This window comes from Cheilinus undulatus, linkage group 4, assembly GCF_018320785.1.
Source record: "Cheilinus undulatus linkage group 4, ASM1832078v1, whole genome shotgun sequence".
Classification (NCBI taxonomy): domain Eukaryota; kingdom Metazoa; phylum Chordata; class Actinopteri; order Labriformes; family Labridae; genus Cheilinus; species Cheilinus undulatus.
The window spans coordinates 3,526,985-3,545,048 of NC_054868.1; the positions used below are offsets into that span (position 1 = coordinate 3,526,985).

Genomic DNA, 18,064 nt, shown 5'->3' on the forward strand with positions numbered 1-18,064 from the left:
GCTTGGACTTTGTTAGTCTTTTAGAAGAAGAAAAAGACACTTCATGAGGGCCCCATATGGGTTATATGTGGGCTGCAGTGTGGGTCCCATGTGGGTTTATCCATGGGTTCCCAACCTGTGATTGCCCATGTGAACTGCACGTGTGAATCAGCCCATAAGAGACCCATTTAGGTCCCATTTAGAGATCCTTGCAGTTGCCCTTGTTTACTGGAAGTAGGATCTGTCTAGAGATGGGGCCTATGTGGGACTCATGGGCAACCACAGGTGGGGTCACCAAGGAACACATGGACAAACCCACGTGGGACCCATACTGTAGCCCACATATAACCCATGTGGGGCCCGCAAAGACATGCACTAATGGAGAGATATCAGAGTGATGACTTGCTGCTCTCACTGGAGTGCTGCCGTAAGCTCAGTACTTCAGCAGTACTAGGGAAGTGAACTAGCACCTCTCTAGCTACCAGGTCAAAGTCTAGATATGGTCCAACCAGGACCTGAACTGGCAACCCTCCAATTCCCAGCCCAAGTCCTTACAGACTGAGCTACTCCCACCTTGTAAGAGTAATTTTAAAGATGAATGCTGTTTTTTGAAACTTTTCACTCATTTTCTCATTATCCCATCAGGTGACCTCTCGTGCCACATGTTTAAAGGTTGTTTTTAATTCTCACTGGTCGGGACAGCTGCAAACAGCTGAAGAAACATGTTCAAATGATGGTATCAGAAGCTTCAGTTCAACACAGGATATCACAACTCCATCTGGGATTTAATGAGAGGGGCAGACCAGCCAGCCTCACACTTCCTCTCACTCTAGCACAAGCTTACAGTGATTATTACACAGATCAGGGGTTGACCAATCAAATTCCTGTCATTTCAGTGTTAGATTGACAACATGTGATACATGCTGGTGCAGAGAATCAGCCAAAATGTCAAATATCTGTCTGAATCATAGACCAGGCTGATAATAAGTCGACCCTGTGTAAAGACATGTTCAGTTGTTCTTTGGTGGCCTTTGACCTTAGCTTGGTGACCCACCTGTGTACTGTCAATGTGTTTAAAACACTCCTGACAGAGAAGACAGCTTTTGGAAATCTGTTTCTGGATTGTGAGTTTCAGACACTTTGGTACATTTTTGATGCCACGTGTTTAAAACGATTCAGTCTCTGTTATTTCAATGATCGATGTTTTTACAAAAACCTGTTGCTGGCTACAGATCAGACTATTTGCATACATTTCCTGCAATATTTGGAGATGCTAAACAGGAAGTTATCCACCTTTAGGATCCCAGGACTTCTATTTCCATTGCTGTGGTACTAAAAAGTTATCATCATTGCTGCTTTGCTACTCAAAAACAATTAAGTGTTTATACTATAACGTCTGTGATAAATGCTTCTGAGTGCTCATGAAGATCTCATCTTAACATGCACAGACTGGAATTTACCTGACTGAAGCTCTAATCCAGCTGTGTACAGAGATAAAATCCAAACTTCAGATTTCTGTTCCATTGTGAGGCAGGTACTTTAACATACATCTGGGTTTTTTAAACCGTCTGAACACGGTAAAGAAACATTAGACACAACGTCTGCTGGTTTCTGACAGTTTGACGGTTGAGTTTGAGTCTCTGAGCAGAAACAAACCTTCAGCTGAGACAGGAAGCCCTTGGGATCGACTCAGTGTGGTGAAAACAGCTCAGACAAACGTCAGCCAGAGGAGACGATTGTCAGTCGCTGACATCACGCTGCTGAACGGCGTTCTCTGGTTTCAAACTTCAGGGAAATCACCTGAGCTGTCTGACAGGTGTGCAGCGTTTTCATGTTTACACCTCCGCCTGTTTCTATGGGCAGCTGTTTCAAGCTTGTCATGTTCAGTCTGTAGTTGATCTACATGTAATGTTTTATTTTCTGGAGTGTTTTTACATCAGCCCATTGGTTGTGAATCTGTTGACTGGAACTAAATGGATGTAAAACCACAAACAGTTTATTTCTACGTCTCTGTGCCTCCACTGATCTGGGCTTCAGGCAGAGTGGCTGGACGGACACATGGAGTTTTTTGCAAACTCCCAAGTTGTCGGCTGTAGTGATGGTTGTCCTTCTAGAGCTTTGACCATCAGGGTCTTGGTCACCTCTCTCACTAGGGTTGGGACGATCTCAGATCATGAAGAAATAGAATGTATTGCGTTTTATCGTAGATTCGGTTATAACTCCCAGCCCTGTGCTCTTCAGCCCCCTCCCTTTCTGCTTCCCGGGTCAGCAGTGATTTATGGCTGCAAATGGATCTGAAACTTAAGGCTTATGCCCCGTCCACACGGAAAGAAACTCAGGTGTATACACAAAAGTTTTATGTCGGATCAGCGTTTCATCCACACGGAAACGTCGTTTTGGGGGACTGTAAACGATACTTTTGAAAACGGGTCCCTGAATGCATAAATCCGTAAATGAAATATTTTAGCTCCATCTGTCCTTGTTTGTCCAGAAAACGGACGTGCGGAAAGGTGTTAATAAAATACTCATTTTTCATTTTTTTTTTTTTAATTTTCACTGTTTCAGATCTCTTCAACAACTTCAACCCTGACTACTAAAAATAAAAAAAAAAATGTTACACCCTTTTTATGCCAGTTATTGTACACAATGCCTGTGACTTAACAATGTAAACAATGTCTGCATTACTGAAGGGGTTAAAATAGCACGCTTGTCGTGCTGTGTACAGGGTTACGACGGCCGACCACAGCCCGACTACGACCTGACGGTTCTCAACTGGTTGGAAGGATTTCTGGCATGTTTGATATTTTGGTCGTATGACTCCAGACACTTCATAGTGAGAGCAGAATAAACTACTTTGGGGGATTTTTTTCCTTTGTAAACTGTCAGACAACGTCCTAAATCACCATGACAACGGCGAGAAGGACTTTCTGATGCACCCCCGTTATGATAAAGGAAACAAACGAGCAGGAAATATTCCTACCCGCGGACCTGCAGCTGACATGGATGGTGACGATTTTTGTGTGTGTGTGGGATAGAGAGAGATAGCAGGAGAGGGAGAGAGAGAGAGAGAAAGCAGGATGGATAGAGGGGGGGGAGAGAGAGAATGTGACTGCAAACACTTCACTCTCAGTGTGTGAGACTTTTTGAAAAGGAAACTCTGTGGGTTTCTGTCACAGTCTGTCCCAACTTCACTTGTACAGTGTGAGCACTCAGGTTGTGCTTGATGCTTGTGTGTTGTAAGTGATTCAGTCACATAGTATGAGATGACATTCTGCCATGACTGTCATATAGTCAGCTTAAAATCGCACAGTGTATACCTGGCTTAAATTTTTGTAAAAAATAAATCCTCGTATGTATTTAAAAGCCACTGACAAGTCAGGAATTATTCTCAATATCTGAAAATGAGATGCTTATCTAGATTTGTCAGGTGAATGAGGCCTAAAGTAAGTGTTCAGAGGTATTTCAGAAATAAGATGGACTGATGTCTGAGTTTTTGCAGGTGCAGCTATCTGTTGTTTTAGCAAGTGCTTCTCCTTATTATCACATTAATGAAGTCTAAGAATAGCAGATCAGTGCTGGACTAGACCGGTCTTGATGGAAAATCTCGAGTCCGGACAGTCCAAGACAAGACCAAGACATTCAAAACGTGGTCTTGAGAGCGGTCTCAAGAACATTCTTGAGTCCTACAAAACTAGCTCATGGTTTGGTCTTTTGCTGTCAGCTGTGAGGTTTTCTATAGAGAGGAGTGTGCCTTTCCAAATCAGGTCCAATCAGTGTAATTTTGCACAGATGGACTCCAATCAAGGTTTAGAAACACTCAAGCAAAGATCAGAGACAGGGAATGGATGAAATATAACAAAATTGACTAAAGTGAAGGGGGTCTGAAGGGGGATGATCAACTAAGACCTCCATCTGTGCAGAATTTCTACATTTGCAGCCAAATAAAAACAACCATGGTGATTTTTTCAGCCCCTTTTAGACAATGAAACATTCAAACATCCAGGAAACATGACTGGAACATAAATAGGCTTCAGGTGACCTCAGGCTCTTTTTCCAGCTGTTTTATTCTCTATTGTTTGTTTTCTGCTTCTTTGAGTCAATGCGACAGAAGAAAACCGACCTTTTCCCACGTGAATGGAAGGTATGTGTGAAAACAGCCATCTAAAGACGAACAGAAACTCAGAATCAGGGGAAACGGAGACAAAAATACACAATCACACTCACACATGAGGCAGAGGAAGCCCAGACAGGACACACACATATTTAGAACATACACCAAACATGCAAATGCATTTAGAAACGGACGTAAATAAACACATTGTTCTGCTGGGAAATGGTGTGTGTGTTTCTTTAAACTCATAAACTGGTACAGGCAGTGAAATACAATGGGCAGCTTCACTCTGTTTGACTGGCCTCTGATACAAAGGCCTGCCCGGGTTCCTGTCACGGTGATTGTGTGGATGTTAAATTGATGTTTATCATAAATAGCACAATGGCATCTATCCATCTATCTGAAACTGAAGGACAGGAAGTCAGATAACATTCAGAAACTTTGCATGCATGAAGAAGAGGAATTAGGAGCTTAGTGAGAGGAATACAACACTGGACTGCTGTAAAGCTCATGAATATCTGCATGATATTTATGTTAACTGCACACTTTATCCACACTGTAGTCCTGTAAATTAACACCAGAGGTGTCCAAATTATGCTTGTGGTCTATTTATGGCTGGCTCAGAGGATAATGTAAAAACTAGAGCTGCAAGCCTGCAGTGAAAAGAAACATGTCAACAACAGTAAGAACAGTACGTCTGTCTTTTGTCTCTTTCAGGACTCCCCACCAAAACCAGACATGGAGCAGAAGTTGCGTTCAGCCTCCAGCGTCGATGAACTCATGAGTCTTATTTACCCTTCATACTGGGCGTCTCTGAAGTGCAGATCTAAGCTTTCTGCCGCAGCCTCCTCGGCCTCCAAACTTTCTCAGCGGCCTCAGCCTCGCAGACAACGACTGCCGGCTGAAACGGAAGAGCCGACGTTTGCTGCTGCCTACCTCAACCTGGACCTCCTGAAAAGTATGACACACTTTGGGTTTGATAATCTGTTTGGTTGCATTAAAACAGAAATTTGTTCACCACTGCAGCTCTCTAAATAAAGTCAGATTTTGCTTTTGTCAACAAAAGTCACAATATTAAAATTCTAATTGTAAAAGAATGTCAAATTCTTTAAGAAGCCAGCAGAGGCGCCCCCTGCAGGCTGTTAGAGTGAATGTAAACTTAAGACACTTGAACATGTGCAGTGGCTTGCATTTTTGCACAAACGATGAGACATATTGCACGGCTGTCTGACTCTGTGTCTGTGCAGGTATAGAGTCAGAGTGGAGGAAGACTCAGTGCATGCCCAGAGAAGTCTGTGTCGACGTGGGCAGGGAGTTCGGGGCTCCCACCAACATCTTCTATAAACCCCCGTGTGTGTCCGTCTACAGATGTGGAGGATGCTGCCACTCTGAGGATAAACAGTGTCGGAATATCTCCACCGGATACCTCAGCAAAACCGTGAGTGCGATCTGACTTTTCTTTTAGATCATAACAAGCTTAAATGTAGATCTGTGTTCATGTTGGATGTTAGATATGGAAAAGCTTGGAGCACCGTGGCCTGGTCATTGAAGTTCTGCAGGAGTTAATGGATGGTTTGATTATTAAACATCTCCCCTTAAAGCTTAGTTTGGTGTTGGTTGTCATCCTCTTCTACCAACTTATCTGTCCACTGTGTTAGTTTACTAGGAGACTTGGTCAAAGTGTGCTACACTTGAAGAGTAACTAAACCCTAGAGCAGGGGCCATCAAGTACATTTGCACAGGGGCCAGATATTCTTGACAGAGTCTCTGGGGGCCAGACTTCCAAATAAAGAAAAATGAAATCCATATTTAATTCTAATTAACATATTATTTTATTAGTTTTTGTATTTTCTTTCAAATCAAAGGACATTTTTAGGCATTACCAGTAAAATATATCCCAATATATAATGCTGTAGACCACAAGGAGACCCAAGGAATTGGTCCTCAACAATTATGATTTAGCACCAGTATGAACTCATGTTTAACACTTTTCACTACTTCACTGCTTCATTCTGCCATTTCTGCAACATTTTGTGCCATGTTTAACCCATTTTTGCTATTTCATCCCTCTTTAACCCACTTTCCTGCAGTTTCACTACTTTGCAGTAGGCTATTTTTACACCCTTTTGCCACTTTTAACCAATTTTTGGCATTTTTTGGGATTTTGTCACTCTTTAACCCACTTGCCTGCCTTTTTACTACTTTGCCATTGGCTATTTTTGCACCATTTTGCCAGTTTTAACCCATTTTTTATACTTTTTGACCATTTTTCTCTCTTTAACCCAACTTTTTGCCTTTCTTTAACTCCTTTAAACCACTTTTCTTGCCTGTCTTATCCCTCCTTTTTCTACTTTTGCCCCTTTTAGTTTATTTTTACCACTTTTCACCCATTTTTGATTCACTTTTGGCCCCCTTTATCCTTTAATACTAATGGCTTGCCACACTTTAACCTCTTCTCACCACTTTTCCTGCATGTTTTTGTCCCTTTGTGTCACTCCACAACCTATTTGGATCTTATCACCCATTTCTGCCACTCTCTAACCCCTTTCCACCACTTTTTTGCCAGTTTTAACACATTTTTTAAATATTTACTAGTAATGGGTGACTAGTGAATTTCTGTAAAAACAGATCAAATGTGAAGTCATTCTAAAACTATTTGAATATTAATCGCTTTTAGGGTGGATTTAACAGCTGCAGACATTTAAAGCAAAAAAAAAAAAACAAAACTCTTAAAACCACAACACCGTCTTTTCCTGCTTTTCTGGATCTAATGATCTTCTGGAGGCCAGACAGGATGCTTCAGGGGGCCTGATTTGGCCCCAGGGCCACCAGTTGATGATCAGTGCCCTAGTGTTTCAGCTGGAATTTTAGAATAAGCCTTTAAAGGACAGGGCTGGAAGAAATATGACACATCCACTGCCTCCTTTGCACTCTTCCAGCTGCTACATCATGCAGTCTACGCTGCTTTTGCTGGGCTGTGAGCTATAATGCCATAATCATTCAAGGTGTCTAAACACTGAAGTCATTCAGCATCTCCTCCATAAACCTTTAGAGGCAGTATTCCTGCAGAGTACGGCACGTATAGGTGAGCGTGTGTGGTCAGAGCGTTATTCAGCATGGCCTCTCTCTCAGCAGGGGGCTCTTCCTGCATCTGTCCCGTTCGCTGTAGTCTCATAAATCTCTGCTATAAAATGATTTGACAGAGTTTGTTTTAACTGGCCATAGTGTAGCTTTATACAATCCTGTGAGATAATAAATCCATTAAAAGTTAATTTGAGGGTTTTATTATAGTGTATTAAATCTCTAAGCTTAAACAATATCGTAGCTTTAATGATGATTGTCATGATTGCTTCAACCCAAAGTGAGTCTGTGTTTAAAGGGGGAAAAGAAATTAATGTTGAAGCAGACATTTTCAGATTACAAGCAAATAGTCTGGTGTTTCTGGTGACCCCTGACCTTTCAATTCATGCTGTGTAAGGTCATGATTTATTCACGAGAAAAGAAAACACTGCTTTTACTCAGCTCTCCCATGAATGGACACATCGTCTTTAACATCGTGTTACCCAGCTTATTTGATTTGGGTTTTTTTAAGTGCAAATTTTGTGTTACTATGGTAATTTTAACAGTGATGACAGTCACAATAAAAATGAAAACAAATGTAAGCAGTTTAGGCAAAATGATACTGTTGTGCTACAGTAAAACTGAATAAAATCACATATTTATACCACTTATTTTTCATATAATTCCATCAGAGAAAAACTAAAAAGTCACAAATATTACATGTGTGTACTAATTTTAACAGAGATAAGGCTCACAGTAAAAATAAAAACTGATTTAAGCCTTGTAAGTATAATAAAACTCTTATAAGGTTATGAAACTGGGCAAATCATGCCTGTTTAACTGTTCATTAGGGGTGGGAGAAAAAATGGATACAGCATAGTATCGCCATATTTTGTCTGGTGATATATCGTCTCGTCCACCAAGTATCGATTTTTTCAAATGAACTGCTAATATGAACTGAAGTCTTTGATAATAGAAAAATAAAATCAGTTGTTTGTCCAGTGAGGTCAGCAGAGGTGACGGTCACAGAGGAGGAGAAAGAAAGTTCAACAAACATGGCAGCACCAGAGGAAGGACATTAGGAAAGCAAGCAGGGCACGACTGAGATGGACCTGACACATGAGGTTATCATGAAGTGCTACATGAAATACAACAACCATGAGGAGAAGACTAACGCCAAATCAGCTAAACAGATGAAGAAACTGGTATATACAGTGCTTAACAAATTTATTAGACCACCTGTCATGAAAACGAGAAAACAAATATTTTAGAAATCTTTGAAAAACTTGTTTAAAACTAAAAACTAAAACTACAAATGTTTTACCATTTTGAACAGGAATGAGGAATTTCAAACTGAATTCACATTTTTATACCCAAATTTGAGCCGGCTCACTGGGCTTCTCTGAGAAGTCAGAAATAAATCAAGCATAACATTCAACCACTAAAACTCATTTTTCTGTTCAGGGATGCAAGTAAATAACTATAATTTGACATATTCATCAAGATATAATAATGAACTTTACTATTTTTCAGTTTTTTTGTAAATCGGTGAATTTGAAAATTCATGGATAACAATAATAATTCTATTTTAGCATTAAAAATATCATTTGGGTTAAAGAGCTTCTACATATTGGTGTAATAACCATTGCAGAAAGATCAAAAATGATTTTGGTAATTACCAATGCTGTTAATTTAGGGCAGCTGTGGCATAAACCTTACTTTGGGTGGTGGTCTAATAAATTTGTTGAGCACTGTATATTGCAATATATGCTATTGCAATACTCACTGTATTGCAAAATGTTTAAAATTGTGATAATAATGTATGATGGGACCACTAGTGATTCCCACTCCTACTTTTATACCATGGAAATTTCCATAAATTAGTAGAATTTACCAATGGATCTCTCTTTAATCTTTTATAAGCCCATGGTAACATCAGACTTCACTATAGAGTCCTATTATCCACATCATAAAATGTTCTTTATCAAGAAAATACCCCTTGTGTGGCTCGCTAGATTGAATAGGGGGAATTCCTATCGTAGATGTAGTTTTGCAGTTCCTCCAAATCAAAAAAAAAATCCCGTTTGGGGGTCGCTGGAGGGCCGGAGCCTATCCCAGCTGTCATTGGGCGAGAGGCGGGGTACACCCTGGACTGGTCGCCCCTCAGTCGCAGAACTGACATGTAGAGACAGACAACCAAGACTAAACCTAGCATGCTCTACTTTTCACCGTTATAACGTGTGAGTTTCATGAATGTTCCATAGGTGGTCATGATGTTGGGGTTGCTGGTGTGGGACTCACCAGATGTAAGACTGCATTTCACAAGCTCTGGAGGAAACAGGAAGTTTGAGACGCTCTGGGCCACTGCTGATTGGTCAGATGCTGTGATGTCACTTTCCTTCACATGACTGACCACCACTGACTGGCTGAGAAAAATCACACTGTTCCACTGTATCACAGACAGTTGGGGGGAGGCCACGAGGGAGGTTGACCAAAGAGATCATAGTTAGTTCCTTGTCCCATAAAGGGTCAAAGGTCGGCTCTTTCTAAACCCTGATGGATGTGAAACATATCTTACGTCATGGATGTGTGAAACAGTCTGACGTGTCCGGCCAGCAGCCCTACTCCACCCTGTCAGGGACGTCCTGAGTGGTAGTAGTAGATGTGTGGAACATATCCAGACCGCTTCATGATTTCTGTTGAGAGGGTTTGGTTATGAGACCCATATTCAGGCAGGAGTCGATTTTTTAATGAGTAAAAACCTGAGACCGTGTTCCTGAGGCAGAAAGCCTCTGATTCAGGCCGTCCCGTTTAACGGTAGTTGGGTTGATTCCCAGCTTAAATGCTTTCTGACTGGAGATCATCTTACATGTATGTAAACACTGTTTTGAAAGAAGGACTTCCATTAAACATAATCCTCATAAAAACATACATTTATGGGCTTTAAAACACAGCAAGCTATGAAAAATTATGTCTCTTAAACGTCCTTGTAGCAGAGGGAAATTGCACAAAAGATTGCGTTTCATCATCCAGATATTTTCCTTCTGTTTCCACGTTTCTGCCAAGAGAATAATCCTTTATGAAGCACACTGAAAAATATGCTTACAGAAACAGTTTGCACACTTATTAAAGAAGTAGATGGAAGTGTATCACTTTAGGAGAAATGACAGCGCTGCCACAGTGCAAAGATATTTCTTCATGACCGAGCTGCACTGTTATGAAAACTACAAACCTCCAGCAGAATCCGATGACGTCTTTTAGGAAGCAGCTGAGTTATGTGAGCAGCATGTTGAGCTCTTGGATGAGCTGTGGTGTTTACTCTGGTGTATAAGAAGAAAGTGCTTCTGCTGCGTGCTGCTGCTGATCCTGAGCAGTGCCTTGAGGGTTCTTGGAAGTCGTCGTTGATAGAGCGTGTGTTTTTGGTAATCCCTCTCTAAAGCAGTGATACTCAACGAGTGGCTCTCTAGAAAACCTTAGTAAAGGGAAACTCTGACCTCAGAGGTTATTCACATAAATCAGTTTATTCCCAGACTTACACAGAAGGCTTTAATTGTCAAACATAATTGTCCCATTTTTTTCCACATTTATCCAATTTTTGCCCTTTTTCACCATTTTGTACGACTTTTCACCCAATTAAGCTAGCTTTGCCATTAAAAAAACACTTTTTCTCCCTTCTTTTTTGCCCATTTTTGCCACTTCTTTATGCCACTTTTCCCCATTTTTGCCCTTTGTCACCATTTTTTGCCACTTTTTGCCCATTTAAGCTACCTTTGCCGTTACCTTTTTGAAGTACCCCTTGTTTTCTCTTTTTTTGCCCATTGTTGTGACTTCTTTAGGCAAATTTTATACATTTTTGCCCTTTTTTTACATTTTTTTCCCATTTAAGCTATATTTTGCCATTACATACCCCTTATTTCCTCTTTTTTGCCCTTTTTTGCAACTTCCTTTAGCAACTTTTATCAATTTTTGCCCCTTTTTACAATTTTTTGCCCACTTAAGCTACCTTTTTCCATTTAATTCCTCTTGTTTCCTCTTTTTTGCCCATTTTTGGAACTTCTTTTAGCCACTTTTATCCCATTTTTGCTCTTTTTCACCACTTTTTGCCCATTTAAGCTACCTTTTTTCATTAGATACCTCTTGTTTCCTCCTTTTTGGCCATTGTTGCATCTTCTTCTAGCCACTTTTATCCATGCACAGCCTGGAGGATCTCTCATTGTAGAGGAGCGAGAAGAGTGGCAGATATGGGTGACTTACATTTCCAAACTTGTACAGAGACTATACAAAGTTTTATATGCACTGGTGCAGTATGGGACAGTTGAAGTCAGCTTCTGAAAACACTTACTAAGTAATGCTGGCAGTCTTGTGTTCTGCTGATTATGTACTGTAGATGCCAGTTTGGAAACACAAATACATTTACAGATGGAGTTCTACAAACACCGAGAGACGCAGACAGACACGGAGGCCACAGCAGACTTCCTGCTCTGATTCAAATCAGCGCGAGCAGATCATCAAACAAAAGAGTGGACTGCTCTTTAGTTCATTAAGTGAGCTCAATGAGGAAATGAGTAAAGCAGCTGAGCTCAAACAATAAGCTATCACACAAGACACGAGCCAGTGCATTACAACAACGAGCCGGAAATCAGAGTTTTCAGACTCTGTTAGGGGCCGTATCCTAGTGATTCATGTCCAGAACTGAAAAACATATTTACAGAGTATGTGGTTAATTTTCATTAGAAGCAAGGCCCTTCAGTCTTTTCTCTACATTATTTCCAACAGTTGACAAAGTTGACAAAGTGTGTTTAATCCTTATTTTTACAATTCTAATAGGTTGGTCTTGTTATGACCTTCCAAAGCCTTTGTATAGGTTTGCAGTCATGTGACCATGAATGTCCAATGGGGTCAGGAAGTGGGGGACATTAGGAATAAATGGGAAGTAAGGCTGCAGTTATCCATTCTTTTTTTCCATCTATTATTCTCTCCCTATTTCTGTCAATTAATCGAATAGGAAATATTGACTTTACTTTTCAATCACTTTTGCTTTTATCAAGAGAAATAGTACTAGACAAATTAGAGAAGAAGATAGCTCCCTTAAATGAATTACTTGTACCTATGTTGATTATTAATACATATTTTACAACAAGCAGTAAAGTTCTGATAGCAATTTACTTTTATTAAAGTTAAAAGGAAAGGAAGTTAAAGGTCACATATTTCACCCTTTTAAGACAACTTTATTTTAGTCTCAGAGGTCCCCAAAACATGCCTGTGAAGTTTTTGCTAAAAAAAAAAAACACTCCAGTATTGAATTTTTGTTTCTGTTTCAGCCCTGCTCAGAATGAGCTGTTTCTGTGTCTGTGGCTTTAAATGTTAATGAGCTGTCTGACTCCGCCCCTTTCAGGAAACGGATGTGGCTTCATGGATGTGGCTCTCCTGATCCTCCTCTCAGCTAAGAGGAGGATCATCAGCATGACTGGATGTAAGGCAGGGGTGTCAAACTCAATCACAGCAGGGGCCGGATCCTGAATGAAGGTCTGACCCGAGGGTCTAACAGGGTCCACATTTAACCAAACTGTTTTCTCCAGTAATGAGTTATGGGGGAAAAACTAGCACTGATGAAAAATGATTTTGAGATTAAAAAAGTCAAAATGGTTAGTTAAAAAGTTCATGATCAGAGATTAACAGTCAAACTTATTAGTTCAAAAGGTCAAAACACACAATTAGATGTTAAAATAATGCTTTTAAAAGGCAAACATATACATAAAGTCACAATCGTGTTTTTTAAAATGGTGCAAATTATAAATTGAAATGGTCCAAATATGAGATAAAAAATTTATACAATGAATTTTAAAGCTAATATGAAATAAAAAGTGAAAATTATTAATTGAAAAATGCCAGAAATATTAGATAAAGTCAAAATTATAAATTGAAAAGGTAAAATTCAAGATAAAAAGTCAAAATTGTAAATTGAAAAGATCAAAATACGAGATCAAAAGTCTAAATATTAAATTAAAAAGTCAAAATTATAAATTGAAAAGGTCAAAATATGAGATAAAAAGTCAAAATTATAAATTGAAAAGGTCAAAGTAGAAGATAAAAAAGTCAAAATTATAAATTGAAAAGGTCAAAATACGAGATAAAAATTCAAATTGAAAAGGTCAAAATAGAAGATAAAAAGTCTAGATATTAAATTCAAAAGGTCAAAATAGAAGATAAAAAGTCTAAATATTAAATTCAAAAGGTCAAAATAGAAGATAAAAAGTCTAAATATTAAATTCAAAAGGTCAAAATAGAAGATAAAAAATTAAAATTATAAATTAAAAAGGTCAAAATATGAGATAAAAAGTCATTTTAAAAAAATTGAAAATTGTCAATATACAAGATAAAAAGTCATAATAATAAATGTAAAAGGTCAAAATTTGTAATTAAAGTCCAAATAATAGAAGTCAAAATTGTGCAATGCAAAATTGAAAATTAGTTTTTTCCCCACATTTCTTTTTATCCAATTATTTTTACTCTTTTTTTTCACATTTTTATGACTTTAGGATATTTGATATCATCAGGTTAAGTTTACATTTTTATACTGGAGGAAACCTGCAGACCTCTTATTTTAGGGCCAATTATAATAAGAACAGGATATGATCTTGTGGGCCGGGTGTAACTGTACCACGGGCCGGATTTGGCCCCCGGGCCTTGAGTTTGACCCGTCATGTAGGGAAATAAAGAGCCACTTTGAGGGTTTAAAGATCTTTTCTCCCTGCATTAATCAGCTGAGATGCTCAGGTTGTTTGTTGTCACACACAGCGGTGTTTGGACATGTTTTGGTACGTCTCTTTCTGTCCTCCACAGAGAGGACATAACAGTGTGAGTGAGACAGCAAACATCTTCAAACGTCGGCTCCAATCAGACTAAACCCAGACTGTGTTGTGTGCTTTGAAAGTGGGACAGCGTCGGTGTTAGAGAGGCTTTCGGACCGCAGACTCATGAATCTTCATGCTGCACGTCCCCCGTTCAGTCCAGGTCAGAGGAAAGGAGGCCAAGGTTGAAGCTGTGAGGTTTGATTGTGGTTTTTAGTGTGTGCTGAGCCGCAGTCTTTCTGAGGTTTCACAAGCCGCTCTTTCACTCCGATAGTTTTTCCTAACTGCTGTTTTTGGCTGAGATCTCTGACCACCGGCCAGGGTTTGACGATTTACATACAGTACACGCTGAATCCATTAAGTTATGGCTCAGCAGACACACAATTTACAGCCAGGCTGAATTCTGATGACTTTTTAAAAGTCATTGGTAATAATTTGTAATAATTTGGAAGTAAGGGAGGGTGAAGAGTCAAACGTAGCTCTTTTTCTAACAGCCCTCTGCGGTTTGTTTCGTCATCCTGAGCGTCTCATCGAGATGATTTATTTTGGCAGTGCCGCGAGGCAGCTGGCAGGCGATGAGAGGGTTCAACACTTAGCAGGTAATAGAAGTGTTACTAAACTGTATAATTTACTGTTTGACTGACTATTAGTGTATTTAAGCGTTTATGTCCGTCTGCTCTTCAGTCAAACACCTGCACAGATGTAGGTTTAAGTCTGCAGATGTTCATGCGCCTCTCTTTAACACTGAGGGTTATTCCCTGGTTTACCCTCAAATTTAATACGCTATGGTTTTGTCATTGTTGGCGGTGTTTCCTTAAATACCTCACATATGCTATTTTCAATGTATTTTTCTCATTTACAGAGAGCAGCATTGCTAATGACAGCTGGATTGTCCTTTCAGAGCAGGATGTCTTTGGCTGATTGCAAAGAAATGTGTCAACTTTCTTAAAGACCTCCTAACATTACTTTAACTTACAGCATGTAAATTCGACCACCAGTAGGTGGCAGTATGCATGGGGCTGGTTTGCAAATCTTCCAAGAAGAAGTGATAAGAACCATCGCACAGCTTAAGTCAACATTTCTGTTTGCCCTGTGTGAATAATGGAATCAATGCTGCAAATAATCATCATGAAACATTCGTGGTCTGAAACCCAAATTCCAAAGAAGTTGGGGCGCTGTGCAAAATGTAAATAAATACCAAATGCAATGATCTTCAAATCTCATAAACCCATATGGTGTGGACAGCTTACACATCTGGGAAAGGAAATATCAGTGCCGAAAAATATGTAGAGGTTTAGAGCAACATGTGCTCCAATCCAGACAACGTCTCTGTTTCAGCAAGACGATGCTAAACCACATACCACATCCATCACGACAGCATGGCTTCACAGGAGAAGAGTCCAGACTTCACCAAAAGAAAACATTTGGAGCAAATCCAGCAAAGAAGACCAGGGCTGTTGAGCAGCTAGAATCCTACATTAGACAAGAATGGGACAGCATTCCTCTCCCAGTCCAGCTACTGTTTTTCCTGACTTCTCAGAGGATGCTACACAACGGTAAACATGGCCCTGTCCCTACATTTTTGAGATGAGTTAAATGTTTTTCCTGAAAAACTTCTCAGTTTCAACAGGAGACTTGCTGTTCATGAGACTTTTGCCCCGTTTACACGACAACATTTTCGAGGGAAAACGCAGAAGTTTTGTAGCGTTTTGGTGCCTGAAAATGGAACTTTTTGGAAACAGGCTCCAGAGTGGAAGTTTTTCAAAACGCCCCCGTCTCCGTCTCTGTGTAAACAGGGAAACCGGCACTTCCTGAAAACGGACATGTGCACTGCAGCTGCATTAAATATCCATGAGCGAGTACGCTTATAACGCATGCGCAGATGGGAAGCCCAAAGCAAAGATGGCCGTTCGTGCTCCTCACTCTTTTGAATTTAACTTCTCCAACAAAGTGTTGATTTACTTCAGCATCACTTGGATCAGTGGAGATGTATTTCGTGCCTGCACCAGATCTTACTCGACCCATACACCGTCAAAGGGTGTGTGGGTTGAGTCAGAATCTGGTGCAGGCACGAAAATCACACCGCCATCTACTGGTCTGGCATGTGTACTACATCGTTTTGGTGTTTCCCGCAGTCTCGTGTGAACAGAGATCGTTTTGAAAATGTTGCCGTCTGAACGTGGAACTTTTTGGAAACAAAAACGGAAAACAAAGCAAAATGTCGTATAAGCGAAGCCTTACATTCTTTTCTTATTTACATTTCACAATGTGTCCCAACTTTTTTGGAATGGAGGTTGTAACTTGGACGGTAAATCCTAACCAAAAAGATGTGACAAGCTCAGCAGGGTAAAATCCTGCAGGACGACACAGCAGCAGCATGGGTGAACATGAGCAGCGTGTCCAAACAGACAAGGAACGAGGAATTTTTCACAAGCCGGAGAAACACTGAAGAAATCTGTGTGAGAAACGTTTAGTGGATCTCAAAGCGCTCTCCTTAAAGTGTGTTTAATGTGTGTGTTTGAGTGTTGTGTTGCCATAGTGAGCTGTCTTTAGGTCAGAAACTCTGAGGTCAGCTTTAATGATGCCCTCATTAGGATGAGAGCAGCACAGACACTTTAATGCTCTTGAATAAAGTCAGCCACATAACGAGCCTCCATTCATGTTGTTAAACTCTGACTGGATGAAGAGTCTCTCAGAGTTTCTCCTCAGCGCCATGTGAAAACTAAAGCTCAGCTCTTCATTACTCCTTTTGTTCACTCACCAACGTTCTCAGCATTCAGTGTAAAACCTGCTGATCTCTCAGTTAATTACGCTGCAGGGTGAAGTCCAGGACGAGGGTTCTTGTTGAACAGTCTTTGTTGACTAAGTGTGTGAACTAAAGGCTTCTGGTGATAGAGTGTTTCTTTACTGACTGAGTACGGAGGCCCAATCCCAATCTCCACCCTACAGCTAAAATACTGAGACTTCAGATCAGTGTTACTCAACCCTGCTTAAGCAACGAGCCAAATTATTGTAAATACCTTTGCAAGAGCAACAATCTAAGTGGTGAAAAGTGGCAGAAAGGGCTGAAAGTGGGTGAAAAGGGGCAAAGTAGGCATAAAATGGCTAAAACTGGGTGAAAAGTGAAATAAACGCTGAGAAAAAGTGGCAAAAAAGCAGGAAATAGCAAAAAATGGGGTAAGAGTGGCAAGAAAAAAGATACAAGTGGCAAAAATGGTCAAAAAAGGACAAAAATATGGCTATAAATGTGTGAAAAGTGACTAAAACAGGCAAAAAAGCAGCAAAAGGATAGGAAAAAATGGTCAACAATTGGGGGAAAAAGTGGCATAAAATGGAAAAGGCAGCTTAGATTTGTGAAAAGTGGGAAATAATGGCAAACAAGAGGTGCAGATAGCTAAAAGCAGGATTAAAGGGGCTAAAAGTGGTTAAAAGGGGATAAAATTAGCAAAAAGTGGCTATAAGACTATAAGTGGCAAAACATTGAAAAAGGGGAAAAATTTTGAGTGAAAAGGTGCAAAATAGGCTTAAAATTGCAATAGCTGAGTGGAAAAATGGGAAGAAAAAAAATGCAGAAAGTGACAAAAAAAGGGGTATAAGTGACAAAAAAAGGTTACAGGTAAAACAAAAGGGTCACAATGGGGGGAAAAGTGGCAATAAAAGGGGAAAAATAGCAAAAGGCAGGATAAAAGAGGCAAAAAATGAGTGTGAAAGGGTACAAACAGGATATAAATAGGCACAAAGGGGCAAAAAAGTAGCAAAAGTGGGCTAAAAGTGAAAATGAATTTAAAGTGGCAAAAAAAGGAAAATATGGGCAAAAAATGCAAATAAGCCAATGGAAATATGTAGATAAAAAATCAAGGTTGACAAATAAAGCCAACTTTAAAAGCTTGGGAAACAAACTGATTAACAGATAACTTCTGAGGTCAAAGTTTCCCTTTTTTAAAGATTTTTGGGGGAATAATATTTCAAATTCAGACATAAAAGAGCCACAAATAATCTCCAAAGAGCCACACGTAGAGTATCACGTGTTTAGATGTTCAGTGTGTGAGTGCATGAATCAATG

At 39.8% G+C, this 18,064-nt stretch overlaps 1 protein-coding gene across 1 annotated transcript in view; it reads left to right on the forward strand.

The window, feature by feature from the left end:
- The window catches only part of vegfc (vascular endothelial growth factor c), an 88,527-nt gene that overhangs the window by 40,590 nt on the left and 29,873 nt on the right, over window positions 1-18,064 (forward strand). Inside the window, exons 2-3 of the mRNA XM_041785662.1 lie at window positions 4,808-5,048; window positions 5,338-5,528. Coding sequence (XP_041641596.1) covers window positions 4,808-5,048; window positions 5,338-5,528 — 432 coding nt within the window. The remainder of the gene's footprint in view (window positions 1-4,807; window positions 5,049-5,337; window positions 5,529-18,064) is intronic.